The sequence below is a fragment of the Ostrinia furnacalis genome, unplaced genomic scaffold, assembly GCF_004193835.3.
Source record: "Ostrinia furnacalis isolate ACB-3 unplaced genomic scaffold, ASM419383v2 OfSCF2415, whole genome shotgun sequence".
Classification (NCBI taxonomy): domain Eukaryota; kingdom Metazoa; phylum Arthropoda; class Insecta; order Lepidoptera; family Crambidae; genus Ostrinia; species Ostrinia furnacalis.
Genome location: NW_021132654.1, coordinates 80,114 through 101,992, shown reverse-complemented (window position 1 = coordinate 101,992; position 21,879 = coordinate 80,114). Strand labels below are relative to the sequence as shown.

At 39.9% G+C, this 21,879-nt stretch overlaps 2 protein-coding genes across 2 annotated transcripts; both read left to right on the top strand.

Moving 5' to 3' along the window:
* Window positions 1-335: 335 nt before the first annotated feature.
* On the top strand, window positions 336-12,656 carry LOC114355505 (elongation factor 1-alpha 2). The gene is made up of 11 exons (XM_028308373.1): window positions 336-403; window positions 1,992-2,203; window positions 2,671-2,820; window positions 3,958-4,177; window positions 4,736-4,881; window positions 5,468-5,600; window positions 6,825-6,940; window positions 7,657-7,746; window positions 9,733-9,853; window positions 10,748-10,914; window positions 12,504-12,656. The coding sequence occupies exons 2-11, from the start codon at window positions 2,030-2,032 to the stop codon at window positions 12,573-12,575; spliced, it is 1,389 nt and encodes a 462-aa protein (XP_028164174.1). The 5' UTR covers window positions 336-403; window positions 1,992-2,029; the 3' UTR covers window positions 12,576-12,656.
* Window positions 12,657-15,540: 2,884 nt separating this feature from the next.
* On the top strand, window positions 15,541-19,520 carry LOC114355501 (glutamine--fructose-6-phosphate aminotransferase [isomerizing] 1). Its single transcript, XM_028308366.1, has one exon. The coding sequence runs from the start codon at window positions 15,778-15,780 to the stop codon at window positions 17,800-17,802; it is 2,025 nt and encodes a 674-aa protein (XP_028164167.1). The 5' UTR covers window positions 15,541-15,777; the 3' UTR covers window positions 17,803-19,520.
* The last annotated feature ends 2,359 nt before the right edge of the window (window positions 19,521-21,879 follow it).

The following is a 21,879-nucleotide window of genomic DNA, read 5'->3' as shown; positions in this document are numbered from 1 at the left end:
TGCATTATTTTATTTCGCGGTAGCTGAATAACATCGCAATAAAATAGATTTACAGATATTCTAAATCGATTCCATTGCCTACTGAATCGATGTCGTTCCTGGCTGAAAAACGCTATACGCCCTGAAAACGTATGCACCGAAAAAGAAAAGTACCGCTGTATCCGGTCGCAACGCTGTAATTAATTAATTTACTCTGCAACTATCTAAGTTAATTGTAAATTAAAATCGTCCTGCTTTATTTTCTTACATTTTAAAAGTATTTTTTCATGTAAAAAGATTATTTCGGGGTAAATTTCGTAAAAAGAGACTGACACTTGATTTTATTGATTGCATTTTCCCAGGCGAAGTTCGCACAGCGCATGCTCTTGAATCGCTCGGAAAATTCTTGACTGTGCAGCAAAGGGTAAGCTTTTCCTTTATTTTATTGAGAAAAAACTAAATATTAGCCTAATTAATGTTTTCGCATTGTTGTTAGCGATGAGAACATAAAAGTTGCATGTAAAATTATATTTGCAAGGCATTTTCTTCATTTTCACATGTTCACCCTCTGGCTAAAAATTTGCCGGTAGAACATTTTCAAATTACGCAATTTATTAGCAATTTAATGCTAAGAGCGTTTTAAATAACGAATATTCGATAAACTTGTTGAAATAATCAAATGGACAGAAAAACAATACTTTTGACAAACTGGTGAAATTAGAATTCGACGTACTAGGTAGTGCTTTAATTTATTTTGGCCCAAGTAAGCATAACTGTAGATTTATCGAACAAATTGTATTTTCCCATGGTTAATAGTATATAAAAGTCTGACGCTATCAATAGAATGTTATTATTTTGTTGTAAAATATTTCGCGACGACGTTGCCATTTTTAAACTGTAATACCTACCATAAGGCAAAAGCTAGGAATTCCTGAGCTTGATTGGTGAAGATACAATTCTCAGGCTAGATGGTTACAGTGTAATGTTAAACAAAGATCGAAACATCTAGGTGCAGACATGCACAAGATGGACGCGCGCCGGGAAGCCCATGTGCGTTGCCGATACATCCATACACAGCATACTGCGACATGTGATTATTCTAATTTTGAAACATGTCTTGCAAATACATCCAAGTGCTCTCGACTTTCTATAGATCAGTCTAATTTAAGAATGAATGCACTGTCGTCTCCTTTGTGATTATTATCATTTATTGAAACAATTGGCTCTGATGCCACCTAAGATCCTTTCATTTTGAGAATATTATAATTTTATTGCGCCGTATTGTGGATACTTGCGTCATATTAGGTACTTTGTTAACTTTGTATTATGTATTGTAGCTATAAATCTTTTGTTTTTGCTTCTTACCTGAGGAGTAAATTAGGATTTTGCTATACTGTATCGATAGGTAATTATGGCGAAGAAGTTTAATGTTCACTTGAGCGATGTAATTTATTGAGGCGTACCTATGAAGAGATTTGTGAAGGCAAGCGTTAGGAATTGTCTATATTTGGAAGGATTAGCTCGCTGTATCGATGTCCGGACATCCTATGCGCACGCCCGGGCCTGGGCGAACTCTTCTCGGAATATTGGGACTAATTACATCGCAGGTGAACTTTGTCGAAGTGCATCCGATGCGATTCAGGCGTATCGGTACCGGTGAAACAGATTTTCTTGGTGATTTATCACATTTATGGTGGAGTGTTAATTTAAAACAAAATGTTTAATAGACCGGCGTGTTAACGAGAGAAACTTACGCTTATGAATAAAAAGTTCAGTGGATTCGATTTGTTCCGAGCTTCCGTATGACACGCTTTGGTTTGCATAAAAGCTCTTTTAATTTGTGCAGGCGTTCACAAATCAGCTAGATGTAATATTTAGAAATTATTTCGATTGCAAATAAGTTGTTCCTAATGTGAATGGAGATAAAGTCACACTGAAGGACGCGCCCTTAGCCCTTACGCGTAGATTAGGGAATCGAAAGTTTAGTAATAAAATTATGTCGTCTTATCCAGGATTGGTTGATTAGCATCGAGTTCGACACGTGGGCACCATGGGTAAAGAGAAGACTCACATCAACATTGTGGTGATCGGCCACGTAGACTCCGGCAAGTCTACCACCACCGGCCATTTGATCTATAAATGCGGCGGCATTGATAAGCGCACCATTGAGAAGTTCGAGAAGGAGGCCCAGGAGATGGGCAAAGGCTCGTTCAAATATGCTTGGGTACGTAGACAAGAGCAGACAATGACGTCACCGTTTGAACTTTCAAGATCGCGACCTTTTATTTGACCTTTAAAGACTCGAGTTATCTTGCTAATAGGAATAGCAAAAATAAGATAAATCGGTGCCATTATTGAACCGGTCTCACTTTAACAAAAGGATAAGACTCATATAAGGTGAAGTTCATAAGTGTATTCATTCCATAATCATACGGAATGTTTTACCCTTCATCTCAGTCGAAATCCTAATTGTGGGTCGTATTTGAATGACAAACCCCTGTAAGCCACCACTGATGAGAAGTGATTGTGCTTTTCCCATTGAGCTTTCGTGCCCTCCTATAACAATTTGACATTGAGGCACCCCTGTTGTATTCTCATTCATCCACTGACTATGGACTTATTGAACAAATAGGTTTTAGGGCTTTAAATTTTTTGGCGGACTTCATTATAGGGTTCACTTGTTGTTTGTAGGTGCTTGACAAGCTAAAAGCTGAACGCGAACGTGGTATAACCATCGACATAGCCTTGTGGAAGTTTGAGACGGCCAAATACTATGTTACTATTATCGACGCGCCCGGCCACAGGGACTTCATCAAGAACATGATTACTGGAACTTCGCAGGTGAGCTCTTGTTTTTATTTTGTTAGTTCTACAATTATTTAGATATATGCTAAGGGGGTGGGCGCCAAATGGATCTATAGTTAGGTACTTTAAAACGGCTAGTTGGTTTTTTGAACACATTTCGCACATCAGTCAAGAGCGCGTTGCGACCTTTTTAAGGTAACTGGGAGGGGGCGCCATAATACAATTTTGGCTCGGTTAGAAAATATCGTACGTAGATCCGTGGCTGATGCTAAGATTTGTCGTCATATTCAAGCACTGACAACAGTGCAACAATGATTTTGTGGTTCATTCTCATAATTAACCTATATTGGCAGCCATGGGAGTCACTGCTGAACGCTGCAACAATGTTTTCTTTTGTTTTTAGTTTTTATACTCAAGCGCTAGATTTTTACATCATTTACTTCGCTGACAAATAAGTAGGTAAGTAGGTACTGTATATTTAATGCTACTAGATAGGTGTACGTGTTAATAAACTTACATCATAGAGGGGCGTCTTCGACGTTATGTATTAATAACTTACATAATTGTATTGTGTAAAAGAAAACTGTTTTCTAGCTGACTGAAGTCACATTGCAACATTCATAATTCACCTAAATTCCCAAAAATGTAAAACGGTAAACATTAGAGTAGTACCTAAATTGTAATAGGCATTTTACACATAAACCGGTTAAAAATTAAAATGTATTTTCATACCTACCTATTCCAAAATTTCATCCAGCTACAATACATAATACATTAGTAACTGTAATCGAAATAAAAATCCTGGACTCCTGGCCTGGCACTTCCTCTTCTTTCCTATTAGTGCAGCTAGTTATTTGTGTTTAAAAAAATACTGCTAAAATTGAAATTTAAAAATTAATAAATAGAAAAAAATTGTCGCACGACTTGGACCTCAATTTCTTTTACTACACCTCATTTAATCTCCTTCACCAAATATCTCTTCTACACCACATTCATTCATGACGCCTTTACTTTCGGAGTTCACATGAGCAACGAATAAAAATCTGTTCAAGTGGGTAGTTATAACTTTACCAAACTTCGTTATTCTTCCAGAAAGTCCCACCGTTATATAATAGCGTCCCTTGTCCACTTAAAAAATACCTAGAGCTTACTTAGGTCTTTTACCTTTCGTAGGCGGACTGTGCCGTGCTGATTGTGGCTGCTGGTACCGGCGAGTTCGAAGCCGGCATCAGCAAGAACGGTCAGACCCGCGAGCACGCCCTGCTGGCATTCACCCTCGGCGTCAAACAGCTCATCGTAGGCGTCAATAAAATGGACTCCACCGAGCCTCCGTACCACGAAGCCAGATATGAGGAAATCAAGAAAGAAGTCTCTTCATACATCAAAAAAATCGGTAAGTCAATTACAGGCTCTTCTATTTACGCTCTAACATTTTACGCTAACGTTATTATTGCGCTTCAATGATGGTGTAGGCAATTTGCCTAATCTGATTTGTTTCTGCTCATTACGGAATTAAGATAAGCCTTGCTCAATCACGCGGTTAAAATGAAGATTACGACACGTAAACATAGATTTATATGCTAATAATGAGGTTATGGCTTACTTTTTCTTAAAAACGGATCTTTTACAAGATCACGACTTATCTGGCACACTACTAAGATAGAAGATGACCCATCAGGCGTTTACCCCTTACGTCTATAAAGTCTGCAGAAGAAAAACTTGCAAAAACCCTAAAGATTTTCAGTTCAGTTTCAATTGTTACTGTATTCCTAAAATAGCCTCTCTAATAGGTAGGTACATCTACTGTCTTTACCTCAGATCATTCTATGATCTGAGGTCTTTACCCATTTATACAGCGTGTAACATTACGTGTGCCTACCTAAGTAGGATTTCAGGGAATTAGGTAAATTATAAACATAGCGGATAAAATTGTCATCTAATTGGACATCAGGGTACAACCCGGCGACGGTGGCATTCGTGCCGATCTCGGGCTGGCACGGCGACAACATGCTCGAGCCCTCCGACAAAATGCCCTGGTTCAAGGGCTGGACCATCGACCGCAAGGAGGGCAAAGTCGAGGGCAAGTGTCTCATTGAGGTAAGTAAAAATATTTGCTTTCTGTATCTTCCTACACCTACATTTTTTCCCAGGACTTTAGCTAGACTTGTACCTACATGTAAACTGGCTTTGTATCATTATATTGGGATTATGTAAAGGTCTACCAATAATTTTTCAGGAGTAAAGCTACCCTGCAATTGCTGATCAGCAGACCCCTGCTCTTTCCCACTAAGCACGTGTCCAGGGCTCCGCAACCAAGGCGGCCCGGCCGCTCTGCTTGAACCTTTTTCTAGATGTGAAGATTTTTAAGTGACAGGGCCCCTAGTACCTAGGTTAAAGACAGCCCTGCTGATCAGTTCTCTATTTAGTTAAAGACGAGATAGATGCATCGATGTTTTAATTTAAGCACGATCTCATGCATTTAAGGTGCTCATTACGAATGCCCCAGGTTTCAATTTGCAAAAAATAATAATACCCAAAGTCCAATAATGTCCAAGTAATCTCTGCTGCGTGGAGATTATGGCAAAACCCTCCACTATAGTGGAGGAGGCTCATAGTCCAGCAGTGGACTGTAAAGGGCTGTTGATGATGAATCTCTGCTGTACAAGTCGCCTATTGTGTGCAGGCCCTGGACGCTATCCAGCCGCCGTCCCGCCCCACAGAGAAGCCGCTCCGGCTGCCTCTTCAGGACGTGTACAAGATCGGCGGCATCGGCACGGTGCCCGTGGGCCGCGTCGAGACCGGCATTCTCAAACCAGGTAGGGAACTTGGATGGAATGATTTGCTTGTACTTAATGCATTTTCGAGTGTAGCTGTATAAATCCAGAATCCTATAGCTATAGAGGTGTTGATGAGAGCTGGTAGATCTGCTGCAGCATCAAGAATCAAGATCGACATTCACCCCACCGACTCAATATTCACATATTCCTAGACCCCCTTTTTAATAGGTACATATATAGGTCTCAAGATAACGATAGGTACTTACCTACATTTGTGTCTGTTGTCGGACGACTTGGAAGGTCAAAGCAGGATCAGCCCATTTCAGATTGGGCTTTTTCGTTTCTATCGTTATCGCGTAGATGATTTTGCAAATAATTACCCATATTGGACATGATCCAGAAAGCCTCTCATAAAGATCGAAAGCGGTGGCGTCATGCCATCCATAAATCGGGTCCTATGTCAACCACTAGTTGAACATCATCATAACGTAAAACTATCCCATTTCTTTCACCATTCATCGGGAGTGAAATACCTTGGAAAAAAATTGGTTAATTTTCTAATTACGGTCAAAGTCTCGTATGTGGCGGGCCTCTTCATGTATGCAAACAGTTAACTGCCGGGCGGTCAGTCGATGACCCAGTAGGTATAACCTTGCGCGTCAAAATATTGCCGCAGCATTAGTTGCAACTTGCACTTGGTTAACACTGCTCTTTCACTTTAACAAACGTTTTTCTACAAAAAGATTACGAATGAGCTTGCAAACATTGCAAGGACTATAAGTACTCGTATAACTAGGAATAGGCGGGTACTTACATAGTTTTGCGCAAGCAAATCCAAAGTGAATAATCTGGAATGGGTGTGGGAGGGAATGGCGAGAGTATTTCTCGCAAAACAGCCTTACCAATCTGTGATGTGGATAGAGTTAAAGACTATTTATAATGCCGCCTACATTGTAAGGTCGTCTTACAATTCCTGATCCTACTGCACAAGTAGAATATCGGTACATCATACTCGTATGAACGAGAGACTTACAAGAAGTCTTGAAAAATATTCAAGATGTAGATAAAAATGTCAAATGCGATTTTACATGCAGTCCAACTTTGTCTCTCATTCAGCAAGTCATCTTTAGATAAAATTCGATAATATTTTACATCAATTTTATTACTAGAGTTTAGGACTTTAGGATGCTTAGTAGGTGGACTATCGAATTGTTCTTGGACGTGGACTTACCTATTCGATTGATCGTACCAATGTTTGTCCAGGCATGGTAGTGGTGTTCGCGCCGGCGGCCATCACCACCGAGGTGAAGTCCGTGGAGATGCACCACGAGGCGCTGCAGGAGGCCATGCCCGGGGATAACGTCGGCTTCAACGTCAAGGTTCTTTTAGACTAGTCTTGTAGACCAACTGTTGTAAAAGTCTTTCAGGGTTACTTACTACGGAGGCCGAGGTTATGAATGGTATCAATCAACGCACACTGAACTTCGCGCGGCCAGAACAGGAACAGAGATTCCACACATTTTGTGGATTGCACACAATTGCAATGGCATTGTTTGTCGCCCACTATTTGCCTTTTAGTATCCTCATTGTGCAGGTAGTTATAATACGATCACAACAATATAAAACAATATTTATGATGATGTGAAATATCATGATTTGTAAAATGACGCATAAATATTGTCGTATCCATAGAATATCCCCATTGATTGTTATTTATGACTTTCCTCATTTGATGAGTCAAGACTACGATATCATTCAAGAATGATGCTGTTGCAATAAAAGGGCTTAATATACCTGATATGGCGGATTAATGGATAAAGGTAGGCTATTTCAAATGTCGCACTTGGTTCTTTGTATTAACCTGATGATACTATCAGATATTTTAATAGTCTGCTTTGCCTTTCTATACAATAGTCAAGATACTATTTCTGCAACTAAAATAAACCTTCGTAGTGCAACATAAGAATGCAAGTCTGTCCCGTACGTTGACCCGTGCCGTGAGACTGTAATCTTATGGAGGGTTTGCCAACATTAATTTGTTTTTGTGTCTTTTTTATCGTGTTGGGCAGAATCACAATTATCGCGTGTTTTGCAGAACGTGTCGGTAAAGGAGTTGCGCCGTGGCTTCGTCGCAGGCGATTCCAAGAATGCTCCGCCTAAGGGCGCATCCGACTTCACTGCACAGGTAAAATACTGGTTACATCATCACACAACCAAAACTTGATTTTATATCTTCCGCAAATTGATTTTGATGATACCTAGTCTGGTTTTGTATGTATTCGTGTCATTCTCTCACCTTGAAATGGTACCAATGAGAGAGACGTGAGAAGACCAGTTTTTGTTGTTAATTTAAAATTATAAGAAGAGGACATTTTACCTACCATAAAATGCTCTTTTTAACCGCCTCTGTGGTCTAGTGGTAAGACCACCTGCTTCAGACGTAAGAGGTCCCGCGTTCGATTCCCAGTGGGAGCAGATTTTTCTGTTCGATTTGGTTGGTGGTAGGGCTTGTTCTAAGTCCGCCTGGCTAGCTACCACCATCTTACCTAAGTCTGTCGCCATAACAACTATGTTAACAGCATTGTTGTGTTCCGGCACTTAGAGGTAAGATAGCCAGTTCCTCTGTGGTTGAGGATTCCGAGTGAAGCTCGTTTCCACTTCGGTCTGATCATCACTTACCATCAGGTGAGATACAGGCCAAGAGCTTCCTCGTTGTGGATAAAAAAAATCATAAAAATACAAGATGAAATAATATAAAATTTAGATTTGACAGGTCGCATTATGGTTCTTAAAATTTCCTAAATAAGTATTGAAATATTCAAATAAAATTTCCTAAACAAGTGTACTAGTTAAAATAATTGATTTAAAATAGTTAATTGATTCATCAACATCATTAAGTACTAGTAGTTTACCTAAGGTATCATTCTACCTAATTAATTTAAAATTTCAACGCTCAATATTGTTAAAATTTAATTAGATAATTAAGCTATTACTGCATGTATACCTGGACCTACTCATATCACTAGTTGGTGCCAACCAATTACAAATTTCGTAAAAGTACCTAATTTGTTACCATTCAAGTTAGGAAATGTACTCGTTTGCAAACATATTAATTAACTGGCTACTGGTTTATCTAAGTACCTACTTGTATTCAACAATTACGCGCCGTTTAATATTTTGCAATTATGTTCCGGTAGATTAACGTATTTTTAGATAATCATCTTTCGGTTACCAAACCTACAATATTACAAAATTATGCAATGTACAAATCCAAAATCGCATAATTATTCAGTTATAAAAATCTCTAAGTATAATTTTATGGTCTCTACCAATTTAGCGGAAATTGATAACTTAGCTGCTTAGTTCCGATTGTTACCTGATAATATTGATATGGAATAATAATATACCTAAGCTGATATCTTAATAATACTTTAGTTATAACAAACGACTGATCTTGATCAATACGTAGAATTTTACTTATCTAAAAAAATATGCGGTTTTTATATTAATAAAGACAGGCTAATTAATAGCTAATCATGCAAAAGATTGCCGAATATAGATACGTAGGTACTTAGGAAGGAAGTTTTTGAGACAGAAGAAAACAAAGATAAACCTGAAAGTTTGTCGTCATCAAAGATAAACTATCGTTTGTTATTTAACTTCAACCTTGGTAAAAATACAAGTTACAGACTCTGTGTTAAAAGTAAACTTTCTGTTTCCTTGAGTTTTTATATTAATTAGACACGTTAATATTTCTACATGAAGGAAGACCTAGATTCCAATGATTGCAGCATATTCTTGCTCCAGATTAATGGAGGAGGCATAGGACAAAAAAGGTGAGGGAATGAAATAGTTGCATTGAAAAAAGGATAGACTTTTTCCTTTTCCGTGGATATCACGCCCCGTTGAGATTTTAATATTTGCGGTCAAACTAATTCTCGCCTCATGTTCCAATGTGTCAGGGTCCAATCGTCCGTTACACAATAAGTACTAACTAGTCCGATTAGTAAATTACAATACATAAATCCCCTTATTACAAAGAGTTAAACTCGAGTTGAACTCTAGTTTAAATTTAGTATGGCAATGTCATTTTAAACCAGTGTTCACCCCGGGTAACTTTTTGGTAATAAGAAGTTTAAAGTCTAGTACTAAATAGACTGGTCTTTGGCAGGTGATCGTGCTGAACCACCCGGGCCAGATCAGCAACGGCTACACGCCCGTGCTTGACTGCCACACTGCACACATCGCCTGCAAGTTCGCTGAGATCAAGGAGAAGTGCGACCGCCGCACAGGTACGAACACAGGGACAAAACATACGTTTACTAGGTTCATGGTCTTGGTCATGGTCAATGATAGTGCATAAAGCTATAAATTAGATATAGCTAGTTTCGGTCATTTTGCCACCAGCTTAAAGGTTGACGGGCAATTAAATTTTCCACTTGCCTTCTGTTCCCGACAATGAGATCAAAATACATTTTATTCATTTAGCGAAGGAGGCACTGACTTTATGTCCGCATTGTTCGAAAGTTGTTTTGAAGGCTTTCAGTCTATGGACAAGTAGTACTAGGTAGTAATCGCAAAATACATTTTCCTCATTCGTTGCTTATTAAATATTAATAAGTTCAATAGCATCACAAAAGAAAGGTTGCCTTGTAAATTCCTCATACAGTAATTGCATCACACCAGTAAGCGGCGCGGCCTTGTCCAGTGGCGCTCGGTTACGCGCGTCCGCGCTCCGGACGTAGAGGGACTAACGTAACTTCCGCGCGATAGCCCGCGGTTCCCAACTAGTTCATTAGTAAACAATGATAGATATGTAAATTTTCTAGTTGAAAAGCTATTTTTAGCTATAACCATGCGAAACAAAATTGCAAACCTAATAAGGATTGGGGCGTAAGTTAACTAAAGGTTGAATACTGATGTTTAATTTCACCGATATAATGCTACGATGACTTTTTAGCTCCCTATTCAGCTCTAATTCAGCCAAGCTGTACAGTAGTCGAAGAAATTTCCGAAGTGAAACCTTATGCATATATTTCAACTCTTATACTTGCATATTTAGTAAAGCAACTTAATGCAGATAAAAGCTGACTAACGGCTAACCATTTTGCCTTGGATTCCTACCAGTTAATATTATTTCACAATCCTTCAGCTATGCCATTAATTTCACCTCTATCACACCTCAGGTAAAACCACCGAGGTGGACCCGAAGTCGATAAAGTCCGGCGACGCGGCCATCGTGATGCTGGTGCCGACCAAGGCGCTGTGCGTGGAGTCCTTCCAGGAGTTCCCGCCGCTCGGCCGCTTCGCCGTGCGCGACATGCGCCAGACCGTTGCCGTGGGCGTTATTAAGGTGAGCGTACACCGTAAGATGCTTTCAGGGTAGCTGTCACGGTAAATACGCTTGGTAAGTTCGATGGGACCTTTTTCAGTCCCACGGCTTATAGTCGTCAAATAGCCGAAGATCCACGCGCGACATTCGCCAGACCGTTGCCGTGGGCGTTATTAAGGTGAGCTACCGTAAGATGGTGTCAGGCTTCAGTCTTCGCAGGTCTGGACAGAGCTTGTCAGCTGCTCATAGGCCTCGCTAATAGCCGAAGACATGTGCGCGACTTGAGCCAGACCATTGTTGTGGGCGTTATTAAGGTGAGCGTACACAGTATAGGATTTCACGCTTCGTAGGTCCAACCGACCCTTGTCAGACTCCTATGACGGTTCATCGTCTGCCCCCTCTCATCGAAGACTCGTACACGACATGCGCCGGACCATTGCCGTGGGCGTTATTAAGGTGAGCGTACACTGTATTATAATGTTTCGGGTTCACTCTTCGTAGGTCCGATCGGGCCTTTTTCTATACCGGCTCATTGTCAGCCCCCACCAATAGCCGAAGACCTGTGCGCTATATGTGCCAGACTGTTGCCGTGGGCGTTATTAAGGTACGGCATACACCGTAAGATGATTTTAGAGTATCACGGCCGTAGTCAGCTCCCTTTTTTTTTCGTCACTAAAACCCGACGGTTTCCACCAGAGCCCAAAGAAATGGAGCCGCGAGTTATTGTCCTGGTTGGACATTCGTCCGCAGCTCCGCCTCCAGTTGTTTTTTATAGAGGTTTTCTCCTCGCGGCCCTGGTACAACGGGACCCCCGGCCCGCCGTAGCGGATTACGGTCTGCTCTATGCCGCTGCTCGGTCAGCTCTGCTGATCAGAGAAGTATCGCGACTACCGAGAGCGGCCCTCCAAAGAATGGGCCCGGGCAAACGCCCCGCCAGCCCCCACCTGTGGGGGTTTTTAAAGATGTCCCCTGCATCATGGCCCGGGCAAATGCCTCGATGGCCCCCGGCCCACTCAATTGTGGGTTACGGGTTGCCCGACAGGCCCGAGTTGACGAGACCTGCTGCGCAGGTGAGAAGTTAGCCGCCCGCGTGAACAGACCACACGGACGTTGCCCAGGGTGCACCACGAGGAGGTCCCTCACCATCGCACCCCGTAGTCAGCTCCCTATGCTGACTCATAGTCTGCTTGCCCCCGCCTATGGACAGTCACAGAGACCCGCCAGACTAGGCCAGAGCCGGCTCCAAAGTGGATTTAAGCGCCCAGGGGCAACGGGTGCCAAGTACCTATCGCGTTTACCTAACATACGAATAAACCCATACTTAATGTTGTGGGAAAATTAGGTCAGAAAAACAAGTGGGAAAATTAGGTCAGAAAAACAAATGGAGGAAAAACATGTACGGGAAATATTACATAGAGATGGAAAATATTATTAGGTTGTTTCGATTGTTCTGGAATTTCCGCAGATCATTATCGTCTAATTTTAGTTAGATGTAAGCTATAGATTCACGTCGGATTCGTAAAGTACTGAGGAATGGCGTTAAAATTAGTAGGTGAATAAGAAAGGGATACCTACCTGCTTTTAATGAAATGATTAATTTTCTGTTGCAGAGCGTAACATTCAAGGAGGTAACAACGGGCAAAATCACCAAGGCCGCCGAGAAGGCCCAGAAGAAGAAATAACTATGGGGCACTTTGAAAATAACGAAGCGACCGCTGGCCCCCCCGCGCCGCGCCCCGGCGCCGGGCGGCCCGCGGGCCCGCNCCGCGCCGCGCCCCGGCGCCGGGCGGCCCGCGGGCCCGCGCCGCGCCCCGCCCCGCCCGCGACCCCCTAGCCCCCCACAATCGGAGCTTCTTCACTGGTGACATCACGCTCGACCCCGACATATGCATTTATCATAGCACGATATTCTTAAAGTTAGTTCGTTTTAGTTACGCTTACGTGTTAAGTTTATGTCTTTGTGATTATTTTAGTCGTAAGTCACTCGCCAAGTTTGAGTTTCCGTACTTGAAAGCTCGTTATGTTTTATTTTTTCATCGAAAGGAGTTCAGGAGGAAAAGTAGTAGTAGAGTCGCTATTGGATTTTTAAACCACTATGCCGCACAGAGTTTGACGACTGTTGGTAGTGTTTTTAAGTCTGATCTTGTAGATTTTCCGGCTTATCATTTTAGTAGATAGTTAGGTATTGTTTTATCTGTTTTAAATTATTATCGTGATCGTTTTACTTTCATCGTAAGTTAAACTTCAAATAGCAATTGGTTTAGTAAATCGATATCATTGTTTGATGGTAAAGCCTGCTGCATTTTTTAATATTATAAAATAACTTTACTGTAAAATACATTAATCATTTTCTAACTACTGATGTTCCCTTTTTGGAGTGATGTGATATGGAAATTAGGAGAAACACGATAGTACATATTTCTTTCACATTATTCATTTTTTTAATGTTTGATAAAGATAATGTAATGGATAAACATCAGAGTGTAGAAAATGGGGGTAATTGGTTGAGAACCAATTCCCTGTAGTTGAATTAGCAGTATGAGTAAAGCGTTTAAAACGTTTTGATAGAAATTGAAATCTTTGTAAAGCGTAAGTAATGTATTTCTGTTCCTAGTTACAGTAAAAAGTATAATATTATGGATTGTAGTGATTGCGTGTAAGGGTTTAAACTTTCAATATCCAAGAAACGAGCCGCGATATTTTCTCGACGTTAGTAGTTCTTACATACGGAAAACAAACTCAAGACTCATTTTAAGCTAAATGTAACTTTGTAATTTTTTCAATAATTTTGTAAAGACCTTATCCTGATAAACCAATAAAGAAGCTACTGGTACAAATGTATTTTTATTGCTACCTACCAATAACACTTTCTGAAACAGCCAACTTCTCCCAACAACAGATAGGATCACAAATAATTATTATGTTCTCACATAAACTCTTCACAAGCATACAAAAAGTTAGTATGAGATAAGGTGCCAGTTCCTCCTCTCTGACCTCTCTATTAGCCCATAATAAAGAGGAGGAATAAAATTTAAAACATAAAAACAACATTTAAGTAGGTACCTATTTGAAACTTATTTACACATTGAACAGGGAACAAAAGGAGAACTTATACATAATACCATTCTCCTACAGTTAAACTTTGAACACCGTGAAAATTAAAATAAATTAATAATCCTATGTGCAATGTTTGCCTGGAGATAATACAGGGTGTCCCAAAAACAATGGATAACCCTATAACCATCGATAGGCCTCCCCATGGTCTCCCTAACACATCAATGACGGCCGATGAGGCAGCAGGGTTCAAGTGGAAGCTATGTACCGGAAAGCGCATCGTAGGACGTCCACCCACCTACAAAGTGGACCAACGATCTCATAAAGGTAAACAGGACTGTTCTGGATGCAGGCCAACCGGTCATTATGAAAATCATTGAGGTAGGCCTATGTTCAGCAGTGGACGTCCTATGGCTGAAATGATGATGATGATAAAATGTTGCTTTATTTACAATGTGCGTTCCCTTCGCGAGGCCACTGTGGAAAACAAAGGTTTCGTATACATAAAGATTTAGCAGCAGAACCTCTAAAACAAATGTAGCCAAGTAATTCTAAAAATGCACAAAAACTTAAAAATCTTGAAAAAACTGTGATATTTTTAGTAGGGTCAAAAGGACAATGACCAAAAGTGGTCCAAATGTCCACCACTAATGAGACCTATATTGGCTTAAAGTTCATTAAATAGAGATTAACTTTCAGTATGGGACGAAAAAAAAATAAGCTGTCAGTAAAAAGTTATGACTGTATGAAAAATTGTAGTAGTTTACGCGCTAATCTCAGAAACTACTGGTCCGATTTGAAAAATTCTTTTTGTTATGGATAGCCCATTTATCAAGGATAGTTTTAGGTTATATAACATCACCCTACAATCAATAGGGGCGGAGCAGTAAAGACAAATGTTGTAAAAATGGGAAATATTATTCAAACTATTTTCACGCGTACAAAGTCGTAGGCACAGCTAGTATAATATATTATGTATAATATAATTCATCTATAACCCCGCGCCAGTTGGAAATAAGACTATTTTTACCCCTTTCGCATTATTCCAAGTATTCCATTATTGTTCTCTTTCTTCTGAGCTTGTTTTTTTTTCTTTTAGCGAGAACCTAACACGGCGCACTAAGCGACACGACATAACATGCATAGATTAGTCCAAAATGTGTGATGGATAGAATGATATCAAGAACATTTTTCGGATGAAAAGGTAAAAAACATGACTTTTCATTCAGTCATAACTTTTTACTGACAGCATATTTTTGATTGCGGTTTGGTTATAATGAATCAGTATTTAGTAGACTATTTTACTACATAGGTCTCGTTAGTGGTGGACATTTGGACCACACTCCATACATTTTTGGTCATTGTCCTTTGATGTTAGGGAGACCATGGCGAGGCCTATGGATGGTTACAGGGTTATCCATTGTTTTTGGGACACCCTGTATATTTTTTCTTGGTTGGTCCTAATTTTCTTGATTTGATGTTTATTTGGTTTCAAGGCTGTATAATAACTACTTCCTTCGCTTAAAAAAAATGTCATAATGACGTTTCTTTGACATTGACAATCAGCCGTCAGTAATTTGACAGATTGTTTTCATGTTTTGTGTGAGTTGGACTGGTTTTCGCCGCTGTATTTATTTTACGACACCAACAAGCCGCTGATAACGAAACACGATGACGTGTGCCTTGCCGTAAGTGAAAGTAACTTATTAGTGGTAGGAGCAATACGTGTAGGCCTTCAATATCGACTGTACATTCCAACAGTCGCAGTCCCTCGCGCGTCGTGGTTTCGTTCAGTCGGGTGCACGTATCGTTCTACTCCAATAATTTACTATGTGCGGAATATTTGCGTATATCAACCATCTCACGCCTAAAACCCGGCGTGAAATTTTGGAATTGCTTGTCAATGGATTGAAACGATTGGAATACCGTGGCTACGATTCGGCGGGGGTCGCTGTCGATGCTGCCGACTTCAAAGACATCGCTGTGGTGAAACGCAGCGGTAAAGTGGCCGCTTTGGAAGAGTTGCTGCAGGAACGCAGCGTAGAGCTCGCGGTGGAAGAATGTGTCGAGTCGCACTGTGGGATTGCCCACACTCGCTGGGCTACGCACGGTGAGCCGAGCTCCATCAACTCCCATCCTCAGCGCTCCGGAGACGACAATGCTTTTGTTGTCATTCACAATGGCATCATTACAAACTACAAAGAAGTGAAAACCTTCCTAGAAAACAAAGGCTATGTCTTTGAGTCTCAAACTGATACTGAAGCTATAGTGAAGTTGATTCATCACATTTACAGCCAACACAAAAACTACAGTTTCCAAGAGCTGGCCGAGCAGGCTATCCAACAACTTGAAGGTGCTTTTGCTCTGTGCTTCAAATCACGTCACTTCCCAAATGAGTGTGTGGCGACCCGTAGGGGAAGTCCTTTGCTTGTGGGAATCAAAACACGCAGACGGCTCTCCAGCGACCATGTTCCTATTATGTACACCAACAACAAGGCTACACGAGGAGTTGTGCCTTCAGTGCCGCGCGTCAACAGCCATGCTCACTTTGAACCTGAAGAGGAACGTGATGTTGAGTATTTCTTTGCTTCTGATGCTTCTGCTGTTATCGAACACACCAACAGGGTTCTGTATTTTGAAGATGATGATGTTGCCCACATAAAGGATGGAGTTCTGAGCATTCATCGCATGTCTGGAAGCAGCACTGATCCTCATCAACGTGAGATTTTGACCTTAAAACTGGAGTTGCAGCAAATCATGAAAGGTAATTATGAATACTTTATGCAGAAAGAAATATTTGAGCAACCTGAATCTATTGTAAATACAATGAGAGGACGCCTTAACTTTGCCAATGGCACAGTAACTTTGGGAGGTATTAAGGACTACATACCTGAGATCAAGAGATGTAGACGGTTGATGTTGATTGGCTGTGGTACAAGTTACCACAGTGCTGTTGCTACCCGACAGCTCTTGGAAGAATTAACTGAGTTGCCAGTCATGGTTGAACTTGCTTCAGATTTCTTGGACAGAAACACACCTGTATTCCGTGATGATGTCTGTTTCTTTATATCTCAGTCAGGAGAGACTGCTGACACTTTGATGGCTCTACGTTACTGCAAACGTCATGGAGCTCTTATAGTGGGAATAACAAACACTGTTGGTAGCTCCATCTGTCGCGAATCCCACTGTGGTGTCCACATCAATGCTGGCCCTGAAATTGGTGTCGCCTCAACAAAGGCCTATACATCTCAGTTTGTTTCCCTGGTTATGTTCGCGTTAGTGATCAGTGAGGATCGTATTTCCCTGCAGAAGCGACGCGCCGATATTATCGAAGGTCTACATGAATTGGACGGCAAAATTCGCCAAGTGTTGTCTTTGGACGCTGAAGTTAAAGCTCTGGCTGAGGATCTTTACCGTCAGCGATCATTACTCATAATGGGTCGTGGGTACAATTTCGCCACTTGCCTGGAAGGTGCTTTGAAAGTAAAAGAGCTTACGTACATGCACAGTGAAGGTATAATGGCAGGAGAACTGAAGCATGGACCTTTGGCACTTATTGACGACTCTATGCCGGTAATGATGATTGTAATGCGTGACCCTGTTTACACAAAATGCATGAACGCACTACAGCAAGTGACTGCACGTCAAGGTCGCCCGATCGTCGTTTGTGAAGAAGGCGACAAGGAAACTATGGCCTTGGCGTCCCGGTGCCTGCACATTCCAAAGACCGTCGACTGTTTACAAGGTGTTCTCACAGTAATTCCCATGCAGCTCCTAGCATATCACATTGCAGTTCTAAGAGGCTGCAATGTCGATTGTCCACGAAATCTTGCCAAATCTGTAACTGTGGAATAATCACATTCTTGACGACACGCAACTTTAACAAACATTGCGGGAATCGTGAGATCTCTAATGCACAATCAATGAAATTGTAAATAAGATATTATTAAAAATCACAATTATTTTGTTAAAAGGACTCTATTGAGATGTTGTAAGGAACTTTCTATCCTATCTAATATCTATGGCAATCAGATAACGTGATTTGAATATTTAGGTTTACTTTTTATTTGAGAAAGAAGTACTTCTGCGCTTTTAAGTGATAAGGCGGCGACCATTTGTGATGTGTTGTAGAATAAGTTTATGTTGCACAAGAAGAATCATGATTTCATTCTGTGTAATTTGCTATTGGTTATGTATTAGTCTGTACTTTTACTCATCACATAATGTCTACAATATTAGCACTAGCTAGATATGTAAGATAGCTGTTCAACTGTTGACTTGAACCAATTCTGTTAACTGCTGGGCTTAAGCTTCCACCAATTCTCGTCATCGAGTCCGATCCATAATATTTGATTATTACAATGAAAGAAGCAGAAAAATGCATTTCATACTACAAAAAATACGTGAGATCTTATTTTTTTTTCATCTATCCAAAAGTTTACATTCCATTCAATGTTATGTGAGCATCATGACATTCCTAATGCCCCATTGGATGATGTAGGGCACTAAGTATAGTAGAGTTATTGCTATGAATGAAATGAAAGCATTGGTGCATTAGTTGTTCTTATTACGTTATTATACAGTTTATTCATAGATAACAACTTCGAGAGTAATGTAGTATTTAATGAAATTATTATTGTCTGAATTGATCTGATCCCGACTCCTTCGACCCCGATTAATTTTTATTTCGAAAGTTTATGTATCGGTACTGCGTAAATACCTTTTACATAACTAAGTAGATGGCTGCGTATCTACTTTACCCTTATGGTTTGGGGATTTAATTTGAGGAACTGAAATACCATAAACATTATTACGACAAAGCTAGACAAGAGAACAAACGTTTATTGTCTCAATATAATTCGTTAGGAAATCAATTCAAGCACAAAACGACCTTCTAAAAAACCGGCAGATGATTTGGCCTTAATAATACCTACCTGTCATAAATAACAAGTGTTTCTCGCATGTTTAAAAACCATAGGTTAAAATACCGTAGCTACAATTATTTCTAAATTTAATTAATTCATGATAGGTATTAATTTTGAAAATTTGTTGCCTAACAAAAAACGAACCAAAATTGAAACGCAACGACTCGTGTACTTTTGTGAATACTTACTGCATAAATACACATCTAAATTATGTATGTTGTAGGTAAGCATGTAAACACACTGAAATATAGTAACGAATTTATTATAGATACATACAAATTATGTGGAATATTTTATTAACATAAGTACAAGCCATTTTTGGTACTCATGCTAACTACTTAACGTACGTATCATTAAATCTGGCTATCGCCGTTAAATTAAGGAAATGTGGGCGATAATACATAGGTACGTACTTGCTGAAGTTGATAAGATACAATCATCCATTTTAATCAGAATTGAATTACCTACCTACATTTTCAAAAACAAAGCTGTCGTGTCGCGTGTACTGACAATGACAATAATACTTGAATTAAACAAAATAATATGTATTTTGCATTATTCACTTTTGGCATTGTTACTTTTTCTAAGCTACTAGTCAAAAAAATTAGCTTGATGTTTGATGTTTTTAGGAATTACCTATTATATTTTGAAATTAATTTTTATTGTATAATAACGTTGAATTCGATTTTATGTCTTTCATTTTTCTTACGTTTAAATTCAGGTTTGTATCAGTTCAGTAGGTGTATATTATAATTACGTAAGTCACAATACAATACATTGTTAATTTAGTTATTTTCTGATAAAATACGCAACTCGGTGTTTCAAGTCTCAAAGACTTCTGCTATTAGAATTTATTGTAATGTATACCTGCTGTATTATTTCCCATTTTATTGTTTAATCTTACAATTTGTTTCATGTCTTAATTGACTATGTTAAAATTATATTTTATGTGAATAGTTTAAATGCTGTACAACAGAAAATGCAATAACCTAGATTTTTTAATTGTTTTATTTAGGCTAATATAATGAATTATTTTCACATAATATAAGTTTATACGTAACGTAATTTTGTATTATTTCACACCTTTATTCTACTTACTAAAACGACAGTCTACTGACAGACAACAATAATTTAAAATAATTCATTTTTGTAGCATTCGCACATATTACCACCAGCAATAGCACCACATGAAATCGCAGTGTTTAGCTTGACGTGCTATCGTCTGTATATTTTAGAATAGCACCCAACCACCCAACACAGTCACAGCTTCTTACAAAGCGATCCTTTGTAGTCCCTATGTACGTATTTGTTTTATTTGATAGACGACTCCTGATTTTACAAGCCAACTACTTACCTTACCCTTTGAACGAATATGCTTCTCTGCACTCGTAGGATAGTTAGCTAACTAGAATTAGGAGGAGGTAGTTATGTACTAAAAAAAACTACGATCTAAAAGGAGTTCGCCTTTAGCCCCCCGTCTACATACAAATTCATTCTCCTCAATATCCTCCTCTCCGTGATCAAAGTCAGGCCAATGCAAACAAGAATTTATAGCTAACTTACATTCTACAAACTCTAGGTAATAGGTAACTTAAATACACTCGCGAGCAAAACTATGGAATCACTTACATGAAGTTGTTTCCACGCGATCTTGTGTACTAACGAATTTGTTAGTAACAATAAAAGTGGCACCATTTTAAAGATTAAACTTTTACCTTTAAATTGATACCAAATTCATTTAAATCACAACAGTATTTAAAAAGATATCGCGGCTGATGTGAAGAAGTAAGGAAAAAGACATGTATCAACTGTTTGATACGTCGCGAGTTGCGGCCCATTTACCCCCTATAAAAGCACGTGTTTTCGGATTTTAGCTTTCACACGTTGATCCGTACACATCGCAGCTTCTTTTGACACTTTACCTGGGATTATACACCTTCAGAAGCAGCACAAATCCTTGCACTATTGCAAGAAGGGCTCAGCCAGCGGGCTGTCGCATGTCAGCTCCACATAAGCCAGTCCTGGGTTTCGAAAGTTTTAAGACGCTTTCGGGAGACTAGTGGCTTTATCCCGAGACCAAGTTCTGAACAGCGCCAGTGCACATCGCAGAAGGATGACCGTTTTTTCATGTCAAACTCTCTATGAAATCGTCATTTGACTGGTATCGACGTCTAGCAAGAGCTCAGAAATGTGCTTGTCGGTGACCTGCCGTCAGTTTCGAGCCTGTGGCAGGCCTTTTTGGAGTCAAATTCTATTGCTTATATCTTAGACGATCTGTCCACATGCTAACAGCTATCCTACGAACATTTCTGAGCTCTTGCTGGACGTCGATACCACTCAAATGATGATTTCATAGAGAGGTTGACATGAAAAAACGGTCATCCCTCTGCGATATGCACCGGCGCTGTTCAGAACTTGGTCTCGGGATAAAGCCACCAGTCTCCCGAAAGCGTCTTAAAACTTTCGAATCCCAGGACTGGCTTATGTGGAGCTGACGTGCGACAGCCCGCTGGCTGAGCCCTTCTTGCAATAGTGCAACGATTTGTGCTGCTTCTGTAGGTGTAGAATCCCAGGTAAAGTGTCAAAAAAAGCGGAGATGTGTATGGATCAACGTGTGAAAGCAAAAATCCGAAAACACGTGTTTTTATAGGGGGTAAGTAGGCCGCAACTCGCGACGTATCAAACAGTTGATACATGTCTTTTTCCTTACTTCTTCACATCAGCCGCGATATCTTTTTAAATACTGTTGTGATTTAAATGAATTTGGTATCAATTTAAAGGTAAAAGTTTAATATTTAAAATGGTGCCACTTTTTTTGTTACTAACAAATTCGTTAGTACACAAGATCGCGTGGAAACAACTTCATGTAAGTGATTCCATAGTTTTGCTCGCGAGTGTATTATATTAAACCTTCTTGTTTCAAAGTCTGACTAGATGAGAATGCCCTATAGCACTAAGTTTGCCTTTATTCTAATTTATTACGATGAAGTTTTTTTTCTCTAAATTT